The sequence below is a fragment of the Apteryx mantelli genome, chromosome 7 (genome assembly GCF_036417845.1).
Source record: "Apteryx mantelli isolate bAptMan1 chromosome 7, bAptMan1.hap1, whole genome shotgun sequence".
NCBI lineage: Eukaryota > Metazoa > Chordata > Aves > Apterygiformes > Apterygidae > Apteryx > Apteryx mantelli.
This window is the reverse complement of record NC_089984.1, coordinates 39,128,036-39,146,975: the sequence shown is the minus strand read 5'-3', so window position 1 is coordinate 39,146,975 and position 18,940 is coordinate 39,128,036. Positions and strand designations below refer to the sequence as shown.

Genomic DNA, 18,940 nt, shown 5'->3' with positions numbered 1-18,940 from the left:
TAAAAGTAGTACAGCAAGTAGGAAAATGTTCTGGAAAACCAACAGTAGCGCATACTGCAAAGAGATCAGAAAGTACACATAATCTAGCACCCTTTTAATAAGGGGGTCGCTCCAACTCCCCAGATATTCAAGCAGGGAAAAGAGCCTGTTATACAATTTCTTGACAATAATTCATGGGTAAGGTTACGTTTCATCTCTTTCCTGTGTTAAGCGTTTCTGAGATAGTTTGTAATTTGTTCCCTGAAAAGCCCCGATTTCTGTGGAGCGCTTGCGTGAATGCAACTGGCTACTCTGCCTTTTTCACACTGTGAACCAAATTCTATCCCATGGTTTCTCATGGAACAGTAACTGTATTTAATGTTTTAATTCCCTGTCCTATAATTATTGAATATACTTGGCATAAACTTCTCAAAATTGCCCAAGTGACTTAAAGTGCATTGAAGTTCCACTGGGAGTCAAATTCCAAAGTCTCTGTGCATTTTGCTTTTGTTCTTTCATTAGATGAGCTAAGCTTTATAAATTAGAAAAACCCCTATTTTTATTTGTAAATTAACTACAGTCTCATCAAGAGTTTCAGGTATCAGTTTATAATTTTGCATGCTTCTTCACTGTGATGAATATATGTATATACACAATTTCCAAATGCTTCTCCTCTGGAAATTTCTTGATAGTTATGAAAAATTCATGTTCTAGAAATACTTTCACCTCCAAGAGTCGTTTAAGAGCCAAAACTAATTCACTATAATTAACAAAGCAAAAAGTAAAAATATTTCTCCAACATAATAATAATGGACCTGTCCAGAAAAGCATTGGGAATGCTTCCAGTTTGTAAATGTTTGCCAATATAATTTTTGTAACATAGGCAGTTGAAGTCTCAGATGTACAAACATCTCCAGAGCCAAAACATCCTTTCCCAAAACAGTTTACTACTCTTGTCAATATGCTCAGTATCTTTAATTACTCTCAGTGGCACTCAAAACTGAATGATTAGGTCCTATGTGACTATGTATGTATGACCCAAAAGAAAGTGCTGAGGAACTGAAGTAGAAAACAACAGAAAGCTGGATTAAGGTAGGGCATACAGCAATGTAAACAAACTAAACTGAACAAGAAAAATAGGCAGAAACTAAAAAAGATATGTCATGCTAGCCCATCTTCCATTCATAGAAATTTTGTATTCCATGGAATGTTTTTTATTCATGAGAATATTTTTATTCCATGGAAACTTCATGAGATGAAGCTGGTATTCTTGGTCTAATTCTTAACTGCAAATTAAGTGCAAGCAGATAATCTTAAGTCACCATCTTCAGAAGAGGACAGCAGCTGCCAGCCTTATGGAGACGTCAACAACTTGTTGTTCTTTATTAAAAGGAGTAATGTTTGACCACAGACTTGCTAACAAAATAAAACACCAAAAAGATTTCCCTTCACAAGGGAGCTGTTCGGGGACACATCTGTTTTCTGACAAGCTACTGACTTTCACTGCCCCAGACCACATTGTTAAGCATCATGGAACAGTACAGCATCTAAAACATGTTACAGAAAGGCATCTACTTCACTGAAAGGACCATAAAAAAATTCATAAGCAGTACTGTACTGACAAAGTTGGTAAAGTAGAAACCTTTAAGTGTTCATAGTAGAAAATCCCATTCCAAATACAGCAACAGGAATAGGATAGATGGGACCCAACATTAGCATTGTACTGTTGTGCCCTGATAGCGCAAGGTACAAGCTACCAGCAATGAAGTCAGAAAGTCTTTGCCTTAAAACACCTACTGGTGTTACAAAGACTATCACTGGCTAACACCTGTACTCTCAGAGATAACAAATATGATATCAGTGAGGAGAGGACAGAGGGGCTTCCATCCTGGCAATCTTGGGGACCTAGATGTTTACTCCATCAGAAGCGTCCATAGCACATTAGAGGATTATAGAGAGTTTCTGAGTTTCCAGCATCAACTTTTTTTTTTTTGCCTTGTTTCTACATTGTGAGGATTCACTTATTTTGTGAGAATTTGTCTTCTTTCTAGATGTAAACAGTGGCTGTACCACATAACAAGTGACAATATGTAGGAAACGAGGAAAGGAAGTTCAGCACCATATGGCACAACAAAGCATCAGAAAGAGTACAACGAAGAGGAACTTGTGGTGCTGAGTCTTTTATACCAGATACCTAGTGACTGAATTTCCTCTTTTCTAAGCGTCATCTGTTGATAAGTAGATCTGAGCCTGATATGACTTTATACGTAATTCCTCCTCTGAGTAAGTAATGAAGAGATAGCTGCAAACCCACAGCTGTTCATGAACCTCTCATAAATCACCACCAAGGTCTGACTAGGAGAGTTTGGCTCTGACTACCTTTCTCTGACTGCAGAACCCTGTGGGAGCAAACTCATCAATACCTCTCCCACTGAAACAGATTAGTGGTGACTCTGCTATTAATACTACACTGTGCACTTTCTTACATGGGTATTTCTCTCTCTAAATATTTCCAAAACCACCACAGCTTTTATGTCATAAATCTAGCAGTAAAAGCTTTTATAGTGTATCTGCCATGTTAAATTGTACAATCAGTTGTCTTGATACTAGAACTACATAGCTGTGAGCAGCACCGGTGAAGCTGAAGTTGGCAGGGCTCTCTACAGGTTGGCCTAATTACAGAAGCATACCTACAATACAGAACTCAGGGAAGGATTCTCACACAGTTGATTTGCAGCACCTAACTTTTGAAAGAAAAGCCAAGAAATAGAACACAGCATAGGGTACAACAGCTGTAGAGATAAGAAAATGATATTCCGAAAGTAAGAATTTGCTTGAGGGATTTCAAACAAGTGACCTAGGCTAAGCAGAAAAAGATCAGTGTTTGCACTGGCTGGTTACACTGCACTGAACGCTCCCTGTTTACACCGTCTCTGCTCAAATTTGAATCCCGAGACCTGCAACTGATCCACGCTATCTGCAACATACTAATAGCTGGAAAAGCATTCATGTCATGTTACTTGTGGAGATACTTGGAAAATAACTTATTTTCATGCCATGAAAAACATCCTCTTTTTCCTTCCACCTAGGTAGTAATATTAAGGAAAAATCATAACTTTTTGGTGGTTATTTTAGGGACTCTGGCAAAGAGAGATAAAATGTGAAAGGTTGAAATGGTGTGTGGCTGGAATGCAAAAATTCACTTAACAGAACTGAGGCAGACAGGATAGTGATAAGGAAACAGTGTCTGTGGTTTATCACTCCCATTCTGCTCACCTCATAGATGTTGGAGGAGTTCAATTTCTGAAACGCTGCTGTCTATTTATATTAGTGTGATGAGATAGCTTTGTGTTAGCTCAGAGGTTAACACGAGGAAAGAGATCTGGCTCTTATTTAATTTCTATAGTCACTTGGGAAATCCACAGTCCCTCAGGTATCAAGAATGGAGTTACATATTGGAGTACAAACACGTGACCAAGGCCTGATTATTAACAATGAACTGCAATTTCACCAAGGAAGAAGCTGACACTAAAAATAAATTCAGTAACAAACTCTAATTTTGTTAGAAAGAGAAACTTTTGCTATGGCTAAGGCACAATGCTGGATGTCAAGAGATCTTTTGTCATTTGCGCTATTTTCCAGCGCAAGCTGGGGCAGATCATTCCAGCCAGAAGTGCCTATTTCTGGCATTTAAAGTGAGACACCTAATACTGTAGTTAGCTCACTAATTGGACAGGTATCCACCTATGCCAGGTATCCACTGCTAACAAGTATTCAAGCAGGAAAGCAATGGCTTTAACTTTTCCATAGAAATAAAAAGTTAAAAGTTAAATTATAAAATATATTAAAAGTTATATTGCAATGGATAGTGATTTTGCAAGAAAAATGTTCATAAGATCAGAAATTCATTTTTTTATGTGGCCTTCATATAATTTGATGGAAACCTGTTATCATAACCATCATATTGTAGCTGCACTAAAACCAATTTGTTAAGTAATTTTCACTTGCACTGAGAAGAGATATAGAAGCAGCTGTATCAGTAAAAGGAAAGTTTTATCTCCATCAGTTTAACAGCTAAGATGCTGCATTATATACTTCCAAATCCAATGTCATGCAGCAATCACTTTTGACTAACAATCTATAATCCTAACACAGAGCTTTATTAGCTTTGACTGTCCTGCAGGAGACAGGGTAGTTAATATTCACCAGAAACACCAGAAAAAGATAATTCAGAAGCTGTTTTATTGCTGCAGAAATGAGAGAATCCGGTGCCTCTCTTTATTAGCAGTAACCCTCTGTTTAGAGGCAAGTATTTATGAAGACTGAGGGTGTACTGGCAGAAAGTAAATTGTAAGAAAAAAATGCTACAGGATGCTTCCTTCATTCAGTCCTGATCCAGTGCCCAATATAGCTCTGAGAGCAGCGCAAGCCGATAGCATTTTTAGATTTCTGTATTTTCTGAGAAGCTAAAAACAAAGGCTTCATACCACCTCCTGAAAACACCAGTAGTTCTAATCCCAGTGTACACAGCCTTCCCCATTCGTAGTTCTGTAGGTATATTTTTATGTAGGGAGGAGCCAAAAGCCATGGGAATTAAATCCTGGGACTACTGGGGGCGGGGGGGGGGGGGGGAAGAGTGGTGGGGATGCAAAGAAAAGAGAATTTAGAATTCAAACCTGAGTAATGGTGTAAAAACATGAGGAGACTAAGCTGTGCCTAACTCTCATGGAGCCTCTTCCATGTCGTTAGTCTCTTGTTCCATCTTTCACTGTCTACATGAGCACAGGCATTTCTAGACAGCATTCTCCTTGCAGCATGGACCAGGTCTTCCTCTGTCCTCAGAAAATACTAAGATGGTGAGAGCTGATGTAACTAGCATAATATATCACAGAAAAAGAGCTGCTAAAATAACGTAGGAAAGGTATTATATGGAGAAGCTTAACTTGTAGATTAGGATAGATGCTGCTAAGATTAGAAAACTTCTCCAGCAGCAGCGATAGCCTTGCCAACAGGTAATCTATTCCTGCCCCTGAAAAATTGTCTTTAGTACTTCCAACAAAACAATAATTTGCAATCCTAATATTCTTATGGAAATCCTGAATGAAGAAGCAATACTAACTTAAGAGCATTTCTAGAAAACTAAGAATTTTTCTTCAGTGAGGCATGTGAAAGCTTTGCTTCATATAAAACAAAAAATTCAGCAAGTTGGCCCTGCCCACAATTAAAGGAAACCAATAAAAGCATAAATTATGAAGTAAATAAAGTGAATTGTTAGAGTAAGGAGGAGAAGGCTGGAAAAGCTATTTGTTCCTTTATCAACCAAGGAAAATTAGGGGGATGGAAATGTAAGAAGAATCAGAGAAACTTAAAATCTTTTTGTTTTTTCTTTAAAGTCAAGAGACTTTAAAGGCAAGGCAAGCAGAAAACTGGTTCTCAGGGTAAGTTTGGCTTCAGATTAGTCAGTATCACTTGAAACCATTTTTTGAATATTTTAAAATTAGCAACTGCAATGCTACATTTAATTGCCACATATGCCCACATCAGCCCTTCAAAAATATGATAAATCATTTTGATTAAGAATAGATTTAAAATATTTTCTAAGGTGATTTAAAGAAAATATTATCATGGCTGTCATACTTCCCAGATGTGCTGAAAGCAGAAACAGTTTGCAGTGCTTTGCTTTGGTCTTACTGGCAAGTTTCCCAAACGTATCTCATATATCCGCTGATTTAAACAGTTTTATGTCCAGATGTGACTTCTTCCAAAGCTGAATGGCCACCCTCTTTACCCTCCTCCTTGCAGCTAGCATCCCAGTCACAGTGAGCTGTACTATTACTTGGCCACCAAGGCCAATCATGATGTGAAACAGCTTCTTCATCCAGAATGATGACATCTGGCCAACCAAGGCTTCTGAAAGATTATCTAGCCACTGGACCCTTCCCTAATGTGGTATCAAGAGCTATATTTATACAGTTTGCATCAGATGGGCCAAGGACTAGGTTTTAGTCTGCTGCAGCACACTGCTTGAGCTACACGTGTCCCTACTGCCTGCAAGAGACAAAATGGGTGAAAACCAGACCCAACCCACCCAACATATCTACTTGAATTTTCCCTTCCTGAGTTGGTCTGGATTCAAGAAATGATATGAATCAATGAGGAGACAACATCTGGAGAGTCTGGGCTAAGCTAAAAGCTCAAGTCCTGAACTAACATGACAGTATACATTCACAACAGGAGTCCTGCTGCTTATGAGATAATACATAAAAGACATAAGTTTCCTTAGACTACCTAACATGGTATAGGGAACCAGCAGTCCTTTCACAAAGCTGAAAAAAAACAACAGCCTAACGTTTAAGAAATAAATGTCAAATTCCTTAGTTCCTAAATTATTTGTCAACTGCTTTCTCAGGTCCTGGCATATAAATTATCTCTGGGCAAGTGATTTATTTTCTGTTACATTATTTTGGTATTATGCGACCTAAGAGAATGGGCAAAGATTATCTGAACATGCATGTACAGTTGTTTTTGTGCACCAAAAAAGAATCCAAGAGCTTCCAAACTGGAAATTCTACTTACTAAAGGGCTAAGCAGTCTGAATGTGAGTAGCACCTGAATATTGCTAGATATCATTATTGCCAGTATGAAAGAAAAGTGACGGAACCTATAAAACTTCAATTCAATGGGAGAAAAAAGTACTTATCCAGGAGTTAAACTACTTAACTACAACCTATTCATGATCATTTCTTCCTTACAGAAGTGGAATACTTGGAAACGAGCAATGTGAAAAGAAGAAACAGGGAATAGTTGGTAATGCTGCATTGCAGCTTTGAACAGAAGAGCAGAAGACAGAGTGGCTATAGTGAAACAGGAAAAAAAAATACGGCAAAATGAGTCCAATTGTTATATCTTGGCTGTTTTTATATTTTTAAAACTTTTTGACCTAATACCGAAAGTGATCTTTGCATCTTTTGCTTCCTGTTCAGCAGAGTGTGTAATAAGTAGTTCTGAAACAAAAGCACACTTATTCTGGCATTTAGCCGCTCCTGAGGTGAAAAAGCAGTTCAGTTCTTGTGATTGCTGCTCACATGGAGCAATGGCGTTAGCAGTTAAAGCCCAAGGCAAGCAGGCTGGAGCTGCTACTTATTATGTCCATGTACAGTACTTAAGGTGATGCAGCATATCTGCACTACTTTAATAGAAATAATCAATAAAGATAGTCTTACAGTAATATAGATACCAACAAAGTGAAAACTATTGGCTGCTGTTTTTTATTGCATTATCTGTCATTTTAATTAATAAAAGCATGATTTATGTTATTAATTGTTGCCTCTACACTCTATTTTTACTAAATATACCTTATATTATAAGCTATTTAACAAAAGCCATCTTAAGAGGGGGAGAGGGAAAGGGGAGAAGTACAGAGAAAGGAAACCCCAAGTAATACAAATGCTGACATAGCCATAGGAAGTTTCAAAGAAGGTGGTTATATATTATTTTAAATAAGTGGAAAACAGAATTCATATTATAGGCTTAAATCACCTAAGTATAAGAATAATGAATCAAAACACACTGCAGGCAGCAAAATTTTGCACTTCAGGCTTACTAATGCTTGATTTTATTATATCTCAAACTGTTTTCACTCAAACTACTCTCAGAAATTCCTTGGACATTTCTTCTAACTTCACGGTAATTTGATAAAGCTGAGTAGACTGAAAGCTTCTGTTTATCATGTCTGTGCACTATATTGTCTATAGGTTTGCACCTGAAAGGAGAAACGTGCAAAGATGCTGAGTTTCTCTTAGTGACCAAAGCTTTCCCTCTCAGTTCTTTTTGTCCTTCCACCCCTCACTTCTTCTCTGAAAGTCCCTTTGTAGCTCACTGTGACCGCAATACTTCTCTCTTGTCCCTCTTGTGACAGTTCTTTAAGATCTTGCTTGAGCAAGGTTTAACTATTTGGAGGTGACTGCTTAGCCCTAGCAGCTTATTCAGGAACAGCCTCTGAAGTACATTAATAGATTTCTTCCACGCCGAGGGAGCTCCTTTCCATTCAGCCACTGCTCCGCCCCTTCATCTCTTCAAAAGCCCCATATCAAAAACCTTCCATTTCTACAAAAGTTCTTTATGTTCTTCCTTGTTCATCCAGCTTTTCCCCAGAGCCAGTCTTTTACTAATATAAACATGGATTGGTATTTGCTGGCAAGCCATTTTTAGTCTACTATACATTCTACAGATGTTCAACATTCGTATCACATTCACTATGTGCTACTGTTTCCCTTAAATATATTATGGCTGGACAAAGACATGACCATTTAAAAAGACCTGTATGGCAGTGAAGCCTTTTTCTCCACATCATGGCTCAGAAAGCTTGAGCCATATCAAAGGGTACAGGTTGAAGAAAAGTGAGGATGTAGAATTATCAAACACATTGTCCACAGCTAGAACTAAGTGCCAAAATACGATCCTAGATAGGTTGCTGGACCAAAAAACTCTGCAGCTGGTAAGGAAGTGAGAGAAGGGAGAATTAGTATAGGTCAAACTAGAAGGCTCAATCAAAAGTTTCTCCATGAAAATTTAAACACTCATGTTTGGTCAATCAGAAAAATGTCATTTTGACTCAAACTGAAATAAAATATTTTACTTGGGTGTTTATTAAATTATTTTTTAAATTAAAAAAAATACTTTTAAAAACCCTGAAAATTCAAATAAAGCATTTCAGTAATAAAAGACTTTTTGCCAAATTATTCAGTAAACATAACATGAAATCACAAATTATATCATTCCAGTTCTTCCTCCCTAGTTGCATTATGCAATGAATTTATTTTTCTCTGGGGAAAAAAAGACCTGACTAACTATGTTTACAATCAAATCCAAATATATTAAAATTGCTCAGTCCTAAAACACTGGTGTGAATAATTACACATTCCAAAGATTAGCATTACTAATGATCAAAATATATATATGTATATATATTTATATATCTATAAAATCATGGGAAGAGTGAACATCACTTTTACCATTTGCAGTAATCACCAACATTTTGTAATAATCAGAGTCCAATAGCAAGAGTTATACCACTGTAAAGTATCTTGGACAGTAAATGAGTGAAATTATTAGTAAGTGTCTCAGTAGACTGTGAGAGCATGGTTAGGCTATTAGACATGTTCTCCCCTTAGTGAAAATTGGCAGCTAATGTAAGACAATTGATACCAAATGATATTCTCCTCTGTTGTTTTCTATATGGAAGGCTTCATAACACTTGGCACAGTCTCACAAACATCTTCCAAAAATGAAGCATTTCTGAGCTGACAGTTACACCCTCACTATAAATTCTAAGGACAGTAGCAAAACTTCACTCAAAATACAGTAAAATATTGAATCACAAGATTGCAGAGTGAAAAGTTTCACCTAATCTAGGATTTCATTTTCCTCACAATCTCCTCAATGCAGAATATTTAAAAGGTGGTATCTGATATGGCATTGCCCTCCAGCCAAAAGAGTTCATGAGCATCTGCTTGGTCTTTGACTCTGCCACAGTATTCTCCAAGTAACTTTATATGAGTAACACTGTTGCCTTTTTTGCCCATCAATATGAACCAAAGTTCTAAAAGAAATTTTGCATAATGTCTTCCAACTTTTCTCACACACTGGGACAGATGCTCAGGCGGTATAAACATCAGCCCACTAAGGCTGGTTCATGTCAGCTTACAAGGCCATCTAGTCTACCTCCTTGCTGCAAAGCAAATTCAACTTTATCTAAAATACTCCCAACATACATTAGCATAACCTGTTTTTAAAAACTTCCAGAGATGGAGATCCTACATCTGCCTCAGGCAATCTATTCCAATGCTCAAAGAGCCTTACCGTTAGGTTGTATTTCCTCACACTCAGCTAAATTTCCCCCGCTACAGTTAAAAATCATTGCTTCTTGTACAGGCCGAAAGGACATGAAGAATAGTTTATCCCCTTTATCCCTCTTTATGGCAGTCATTCATGCATGTTAAGACTTCTACCATGTCTCCTCAGATTTCTAGATTAAACAACTATTTCTATCTTTTCTCAGAAATCATGTTTTCTATACCTCTCCTATCATCCTTCCCAGTCCTTCCCAATTCTTTCCAGTTCACCTGCACAAGTAACCTTAATCTGCCACTTATTATGAAACCACCAGTTTCTCTACCCTGTTACTCTATCAGCCTGCAATAGAGCAATTTACACTTACTCCATTTTCCCTACATGCAATTTTCTTTTAATTAAAAGCTCAGTGATATTTTAACACAGAGAATTTTAGCCACTTGGAAAGTAAAAAGCTAACAGTGTTCTGTAATGCAGAGAAATAATCAAATACAATACACAATGACTATAAAGTCTGATTTACAACTAAGAAACACTCCTAATGTAGTTTTCCACAGAATCATCTAGATCAGTCCCAATTTCCTGCATAGCAATGACTTGTGGTCTAATGATCACAAATTTACTAGGCAGAGATAAAAACAGGAATGGAAAGTACCTTAAAAACCTGACCAATTATGGAAAGCTATTTCAAGTCCTACAAAAGATCCGATGACAACTTTTTATCTTCTATGAAGACAAACTAATTGGATAATCTGTGAAGCAGTTATTCCACTTCAGATCCCATCGAAGCTTTCCTTAATCATTCAAGTAGTAAATCCCTGAAGTTCATTAGTGGATCACAACCAATACTCTAAGAAGGGATGCATGCATTGATTTTAGCTTTGTCTCTGTCCACCAAACCTTGCTAGTGTAGATGCAGCCCTCAGACTTCCCCTGTTCAATATTAGTACTGTGTTCACTACAGAAGAAATAAGACACACTAAATCTAACCCTTAATTCACTTTCAGTGTCATTAATTCTGCCAACTATTTCTGAGTACTCACTTTTTCGAAATCATCAACAGATTGGGAGACTACAAAGATTTAGGTTTATTGTGCCAGGTGTTAGGCATGAGTGCATTCCCAGCAACAAGATTGTACTTTTTATGAAAAACCTCACAGTAAGAAATAGAGTTGTGCCACAGGTTAGCCATGCTTAGATCAAAATATAAAATTCAGTTTTTTAAAGAAAAATTTCCCTTACAGAAACCAGGTCAGTCTTAGCAACATTCTCACTACAAAAAGTCTTCAATCAGGGCTGACAGAAAATAAATCCACAGTGCCAAAGTCAATAAGTAAATAAGATCCAATGATCACAGAGTGATCATTTACTCCTCACAGAGATGGAGCAGATGCTTTGGTATTTGCAAAAATATCCCCTTTAGCATGGATTCAGCTGGGAGTTCAGCTATGGACATCCTACCCTGTTAATGGGACAACCAGAATCCATGCCATTGAAACCTTTTCTCTCTGGAGTTCAGCAAAGACAAATGAAATGAAACTTAGTTCAACAATCTAAAACTATTGATACAATAGCCTATAAAAAAGGCTATCTTCTGCACATAGAAAAGTCTGTCAAAAAAAAAAAAAAAGCATGCCTTTTCCTGAATAACTTTTATAAAAGTCAGTAAAATTCTACCCTAGTTTTAATAAATAAATATGAAAGCAATGAAAACAGAAGCTTCAGCTCAATGGAACTGCAAGTACTCTACCCAGTGTCTCTACTAGCTTGGAGATATTTCATAGATATTAGGACAGGCACACAGTCATTTTATTGTGTACTTCATATTACACTAGGTATAATACGTATTTATAGCCTTTTTGTTTTTACAGTAACCTCTCAAGGAGACAAAACTGAGCAAAGTTAACATTCGGGTTACTTTGTGATATATCAGCTGCAATCAGCAAGTTCCAGCAGCTCTATGGCGTTCCAAGTCTTTCATCACTTCAAAGGTGTAACAGACACCGACAAGCCCTGGAACAAGTCCGTTGCTTGCCTCTGGAGCTCAATATGCAACCTCTGATACATGCTTTCAGCTCCTAAGCACCAGAGAGGCAAGAAGGTCTTTTGTGTAGCAGGTTATTTTCATAACTGTGCATTAACCCCACTCAGTGAATTAGACTTCAAACAGGGCTGCTAAGCTAAATCTTTTCCTCACTTAAGAATGATCTTGTTTACAATACAGTACCTATTTTTAAAAGGGTTAGTAATCAACTATTTTGATTTTCCCACTACTTATCATTACTTTTTGTGAAACTAACACTGAAAACTCCAACCAAGTTCAATTCTCAGTAGACCTGACTGTTGTCCACATACCTTACTACAGAGAATTTACCATTTGAACGAACAATGGGTGGGAAAAAGGATTATTACCCTCCCTTTGTAGACAAGAAATTACAGTACAGAGAAATCAAGTCCAAGGCTTTTAAGCTCAAAATCCAAAAATCTGGTTCCAGAACAAAGTCAGGCAGAGTTATAGGATTCTCAAGTCTAGAAAATAAAGACAAAAAAAAAAAAAAGACCAAGAAATTCAGGTGCCCACATACCAACTTCCCTTTGAAAAGCTCAGCTACAGAGACTAAACTTTAAATATTCTTTGAAATCTTGGTCCAAATAATTTTTGCAATTTGGCAGAAAGTCTGTGTCAGAATCAGGAACTCAATGTCTCAGATCAGTGTTTGCTTCTCAGTACTACTTTACTTAGATTACCCAGAGATCTCTGACTGCTCATCATTCTCAACTCAAGAGTCTATCCTCCAAAACCCAACAGGTACAACAGAGAGAGGGAGAAGGCAAACTGTGAGGAAGGAGAAAATTAGAACTGCAGCATTATGGAATGGCCTCAGCTAATTGATTTTTTGTGTTAACAAGACAATACATAATATCTCTCAAGAAGGCAACTTATATGCAGAATATCCAGAAGAGGACCATCCATGACAAAGAATGCTACTATAGAAGAGGTTTCCAGCCTAAATCATTCCATTCATAATTACATTATAATCTTACTACTGAAAATTTATAAGACATCTAACTTGCACAGAAATCAGCCTGTATTTACCTATACCATGCACCCACGTGAAAGATGTCAATATTAGTTAAGACTGTACACTTACATGTGTAATGTATATATATACATAAGTCTGCAGATAAACATTTATCCCCAAGGGAGGCTATTAATGAGACTGTGCTGTAGGGAAGATATCCAATTACCTTGAATGACATTTATATTTTAATCACATCACACTCATTGACGAGCTCAAGGTTTGATGAAGCAATCCTTGAAAGACTGTCTTTTTAATCAATTAGCTCCACAAACATCAGGGATATGTTGTTGACACTAAAAGTCATCTTACTAAATATACCACAATGCACACCAATTCTTCTATCTTCCTGCTAAGACAACGCTGTGATCTTCTAAAACATCCGAAAGAGCTGAAAAAGTTTTCTTTGCAGGACGTATCAAAAGCAGAATAACATGTATTTTACTAACAAACTGGGGCAAGTCTACTGGCAATTACAGCCACACTCAGAACTACCACTCAATGTATCTCTTCTTTTCAGGACAGAGAAAGAACAGCATTTTAAGGACATCATCATTCCCATGTAAAAGATCAGACCTGCTCAGAAATCTTTCTACAGTTGCCTTAACCTAATAAAAACAATTCAGTCAAAACAATTCCGATGCATCAAGCATTCCATAATCGATAAATGCCACTAGCCACATGGAGCAGATGAAAGACTGATTACATTTAACATCAATCAGGCATCATAAAATGCTGCAAGTCATAGGAATAACTGTAAAATGAAGGAAACAGACATGCAAGATCCTAGTCCAATCATTCTTCAAATTGTTATTTTTTTCTGTTAAAGTACATGCTCACAACTGTTATATTAAACAATAAACCCTTTCTACTTCTGAGACCTTACATGAAAGATCTTGCTTTTGAAAATCCACTTCTGTATGCACAGATACTTTTTAATAAAGTATCTAACAAACTAAGTGAAATGAGAATCGATTCTTAGTTAAAATTAAGGTTTAACTAGAGAGATATTTTACACTGTATAATGGTACATAAAACCTCTTCACTTAAAGCATATAACTGGTCAAATTACACAGAAGTGTCTTTGCCGGGTAAGTAGCACACCACCTATGCTCACTATGATCAGCTCAGCCCTGTCAAAATGCATAAGGCTGAATATTTTGAAAATGAAGATGATTTTGTTAGTCTTAAGCAACTGGGAAAAACTGTACAGCAGAACAAAAAAAACCACCATCCTCTCTACAGTCTGCAACTCATGGCTCCAGGGCTGTTTTGCTAAAGGTACTCGAAGAATAACTATTTACCCTTTCAGTAAAGTGGGCATCAAGTATGTTTTTCACTACAACCAGTTTTTTAATTAGTGCTTCTGACTTTCAGACAGCTGTAAGTCTTCAAATAAATCTCCCCTTACTAATCTTTCTTTCAATAGCAGTATATCCTGACAGCTAAAATAACCTTCAGCATTTGATCTTTGTAAATGCACAAAAGCTTGAGCTGCTTAATTTCAACACCTAAACTTATCTTTAATTGCTAACTGAACACTTAGCAATTGCTAAGAACAGAGTATCTCATTATTGTTATTCAAAGTCTGTTGAAGTATTATTCATCCAAACCAATATACAACCATCAAAAACATGCATAATTTGTAACCATCTACATTTGCATGACAAAGGAGAACTTAAAAAAAAAATAGAAGTATAGGTTTTTGCCTTCAGTGGAACGATTAAAGATCGTAATTATGGCCAACGGGGGAAAAAAGAAAGTTGCCAGAGTCTAAGTACAGAGAAGGTGGTTGTTGCTGTAGAATACATTCAAATTGGCAATACAGTTAATTTCAACAATCATCAACATACGTTTTCACACTTCCATTTTTATGAAATGACATTTATCATCAACCAAAACTACAACATAGAATATGCATCTTTCCCTTTTGCATCTTAAGGTACAAAATATGTATATTACTCTGAGTTATATTAATCAGTAGGAGGAAGCTAAAAAGACATCTGGGAGGCACAGATGGTTCATCTGATTGGCAATGAGCTATGGAACCATTCTCTTCAAGGTCAGACTTCTAATATTGTAAATATTGGTAGTGACCCAAAGTCATCACCATCTTTGCAGAATTAAGTAATTTCCTTCAGTCCAGTTCCTAGTGGACAAATATCTATGCCGCAGCTGGCATCTCAACAGAGAAGATTTCAGACCTAGCCTCAAATCACTGGTGTTAATGGCATGCCTTTCCAAGGGGGAGGGGAACCACACTGCCTTTTCATTCCTAGAAATAGATTCTGCAGCAGAGCTTATATTGCTGCCGCCTGGATTCTGATTCCAGGGCTTCCCAATTCACCAGTAATTATTCATTCCTCAAAAGACACTTCAATGATCTCACAACTCCTTAAAAAGGGATGCTCTCGCTGTCTACAGAACCCCAGAAAGCACAACTAATATATAAATCTCTATAACTTAAAGAGGTTTTAAAAGATGAATAAGTACCTCTTAGGAAAATTGGAGAAAAATACTGAATACTATTCCAAAGCAAAAAAAAAAAAATATATATATATATATATATATATATATTAGGTGTGAGGTTATCTAAATAAAAAAATCATTCTTTTGGTCTACCTAGAGATTATATTCTTGTAATCATTACAAACAAATAAAGTGCAGGTAGGTATTTAGTTTCTTGAAGACTTGCATGTGAGTTTAGAATGATATATATTTGGTACTTTTTGATATCATGATCTCTATATTGTCAATGAATGCTCTAAATGACCTATGATAATGTTGGAATTATTCCCCAGAACTCCAAGAAGGCAGGAGCTGAGCCACATTAAAATGTAAAAATTGTTTGCTTAGTCATTTGCCATTTGGCATTATGGTGACTCTACTGAAAGCATTTCCTTTAGCCACCCAAGGCTTTCAGTTAATTTCAGAACTACTGCATAAAGTAAGTAGCAAAAAATCACAGAATCTTTTAGAGGGGAAATGGGAGACTGATGGCAAGCATACCCTAAAAATTACTACTTATAATATAATTGGGCATGATTTTTATCCTGTGGAAAAAAGCTATATTAAAAGATCTCTTATTGGTGGTGTAAGTGATGAATTACACCTGCAATCATAATGGAGGGCAAGGTTTTGATGTAACATCAGATTCTGAGGTCTTTGCTCAACCTATTTTTCCATTTATTCTAGAAAAGAGTTATGTTAAAAGGAACAACTCTCAAAATAAGATGCAACTTAGTAGAAAGGTATCAAGGGTACCTTACAGGTTTTTGAAGGTATGAAAGTCTATCCTAAAATGAAGAGGACGACACTTTTAGCAAACAGGTTGCATTTTTCATAAAAGATTTGCATCAATATTCAAGAGAAATGAGCTCTGAGGAAAAAATCAAGTATCAGGATATTGAGCAATTAATTCATTAGCCATGAAAGGTTCAGACAGATATCAAATCAAAGCATTCCAATACAACTACCTGTAACTCAGTACCACGACTTAATAGATACCCTAGACTATTATTGCAGGCACCTGTTACAAACACAATCCATTGCTAAGTAGGCAAGCAAGTAAAGTGGCAGCAATCTGTATTTGATAATCTGATCCAATTTCTATAATACTTTAGAGGGATCATAAAGATTGAGAATATTCATCTTTAAATATTAAGAAACTGAAATGCAAATTTATGTAGAACAGAACTTTTCCTTGTTCAAATCCATAGAGAATGAGAAGTGCCCAAAAGAAAAAAACAGATGCAGCCCTGAAAGGGAAGGGGGAAGCCTCCCTGAAGTATACAGGGCAAATTAATGTGCAACTGCTTCCTGGTAAAGAGGCAAAAAAAGAGAGTGTGCCTTCAGTGATGGCTGTACTTCTTTCAGCATCTAAAGAAATCAGATTTTCATTGCTTTTCTTCCTACATACCAGTGTGTGGATATGCTTTCCAAGGCCAGCTAAAATACACTGTATTTTATATTCACCCTGCTGCCCTTCCCCAGGTGCCAGTACCCGCGCTGAGGCTCTGCCACCGGGAGCGCCTGCCCCGGAGCATCCGGCGCTCGCTGCAGGTCCTGCGTGCTGCAAGCCAGCTATTTAGTTGCATTTACAACCTTGGCAGATCAGGCCTCGTATTAAAAACAATAATCATCCAAACGGAAAAACAAACAAACATAAAAAGCAGCTAGATATTTTGTACACTTCTCTCACAAACAGTAGTTTCTCCGACAAAAAAAATCCCGCAGGTCCTCGGCAAATCCCTAGTGTCCCAGGACGGAGAGGGCTCCCCGCGTTCCCCGAACAACCCAAGACCCGGGAGGGTGGAAGAGGAAGAAGAAGAAAAAAAAAAAGAAAAATGAAAAAAACACCCGGGGCAAGGAGGGGACAACACCCTCGCCCCACCGCGCCCCCCGGACGGGGCAACGGCGACAGCTCCGTCAACGATTAAGGGAGCTGAGGGGAGACTGTTCCCCCGCGCCCCGGAACGAGGGGCGCTCCTCTGCGGGGTGACTTCCCCCCCCCCGCCGATGCCCCGGCCCGAGGGGCGCTCGCCCCGCGTGGACACCCCCCCCCACCCCCCGCCGCTGCCGCCCCGGCCCGAGGGGCGCTCGCCCCGCCGCCCTCCCTCCAGCCCGGCACCGCGGCCGGGGGCCGAGGGCGAACTCGGGCGCCAGAGGGGAAGCGGGGCCGACCCCGGCGGCGGGCGGCGAAGGAAAGTTGAGGCAGTTTCGGAGGCGGCTGGCGGCGGCGCCCCGGCAGAAGTTTCCCTCCCCCGCCCGCTCCCGGCGCGGCACTCACACGAAGACCCCGAAGAGCAGGACCCGTATGCCGATCTCGATCGCCAGCTCCCGCATGGTGGGTCCCGGCGGGCTCCGGCAGCCCCGCGGCGCCGCCTCTCATTCCCCGCGCCCAGGGCGGGCGCCCCCGGGGCGGCTTGGCCGCCTCACGCCGCCCGCCGGCCCCGAGGGAAGGCGGCCGCCGCGCAGAGCCCCGGGAGGTGCGGCCCGGGCCCCGCCATCCCCCCGCTGCGCGGCCGCCCGCGCCGCACGCCGGCCTGGGCGGGGCGGGGAGCGGCGCGGGCCGCCCCGCCGACGCGGCTGCCGGCGCGGGGGCGGCTCCCGGTGCCCGACGCGGCGTCGCCCCGCGCGGGGCCGGGGGATCCTGGGGATTTCCACTGCCTCCCTGCCCCCGCGGCGCCGCGCAGCCGCTGGCGCTCCCGGCCGGCGCTGCGGGGAGCCGGGGCGGCCCCGGGCTCGTGCCCCGGCCGGCGCTGCGGGGAGCCGGGGCGTTACGGTGCCCTGCGGACGTGGGGAGCGCGTGTTCTGCCTCAGCTGCCGCACACCGCCACCGCCACGCACGCCAGCGCGGAGGAAATTAGCCGCTGCCCGTCAGCGTGAAGCGCTCCCGCTGCGCCCCCAGGGAGCTTCCTCAGGGCGCAGCAGCCTGCTGAATGTCAGGCCTCAGCACGGTGCAGCTCCGATGAGGCCAGGCTGGCATTGCTGTGTTCGTGCGTGGTCCGTAGCGAAGGACGGCGCTCCGAAAAGATGGAGCCAAACATGGGGGGAAGCAGCAGCAGCAGCAGCAGGCGAAGATATAGTGGTTGCTCGTAAGGGCTCTAACTGCTGGTAGTTTGTGCAATGGGCAATTACATGCCAGACAACCCATGCTGACATTGAGCTTGGAACCGTTATGTAATCTTTGCATAAAGGATTAACAGTGTTTGAATAGTTTCTGCAGTATATCAGATGCCTCTTACAGGCTTTCCACTCACTTAGACATTCATATCTTTTTAAACCATACTTCTTATTGTTAATGCAAATAACCCAGGATGTCACTCCTGCTTCACTTGGTCAGTATGCAAGATTATAGCATAAATAGATATTCTGAGTCAATGTCCATTCATAGAGCCAGGTCCAGCTCTATAAATAGATGGAAGAGATGGTCATGTGGGGCTGAAGATTGCTGGGATGAGACAGAGGTGGCAAAACAACCATGGCCTTGGTTCTCCCCTGTGACACCTCCAATCCACCACAACCCT

At 39.8% G+C, this 18,940-nt stretch overlaps 1 protein-coding gene across 1 annotated transcript in view; it reads right to left on the bottom strand.

The window, feature by feature from the left end:
• The window catches only part of PLPP4 (phospholipid phosphatase 4), a 71,848-nt gene extending 54,027 nt beyond the window's left edge, over positions 1-17,821 (bottom strand). Inside the window, exon 1 of the mRNA XM_067299564.1 lies at positions 17,701-17,821. Coding sequence (XP_067155665.1) covers positions 17,701-17,756 — 56 coding nt within the window. The 5' untranslated portion in view covers positions 17,757-17,821. The remainder of the gene's footprint in view (positions 1-17,700) is intronic.
• Between the last annotated feature and the right edge of the window lie 1,119 nt (positions 17,822-18,940).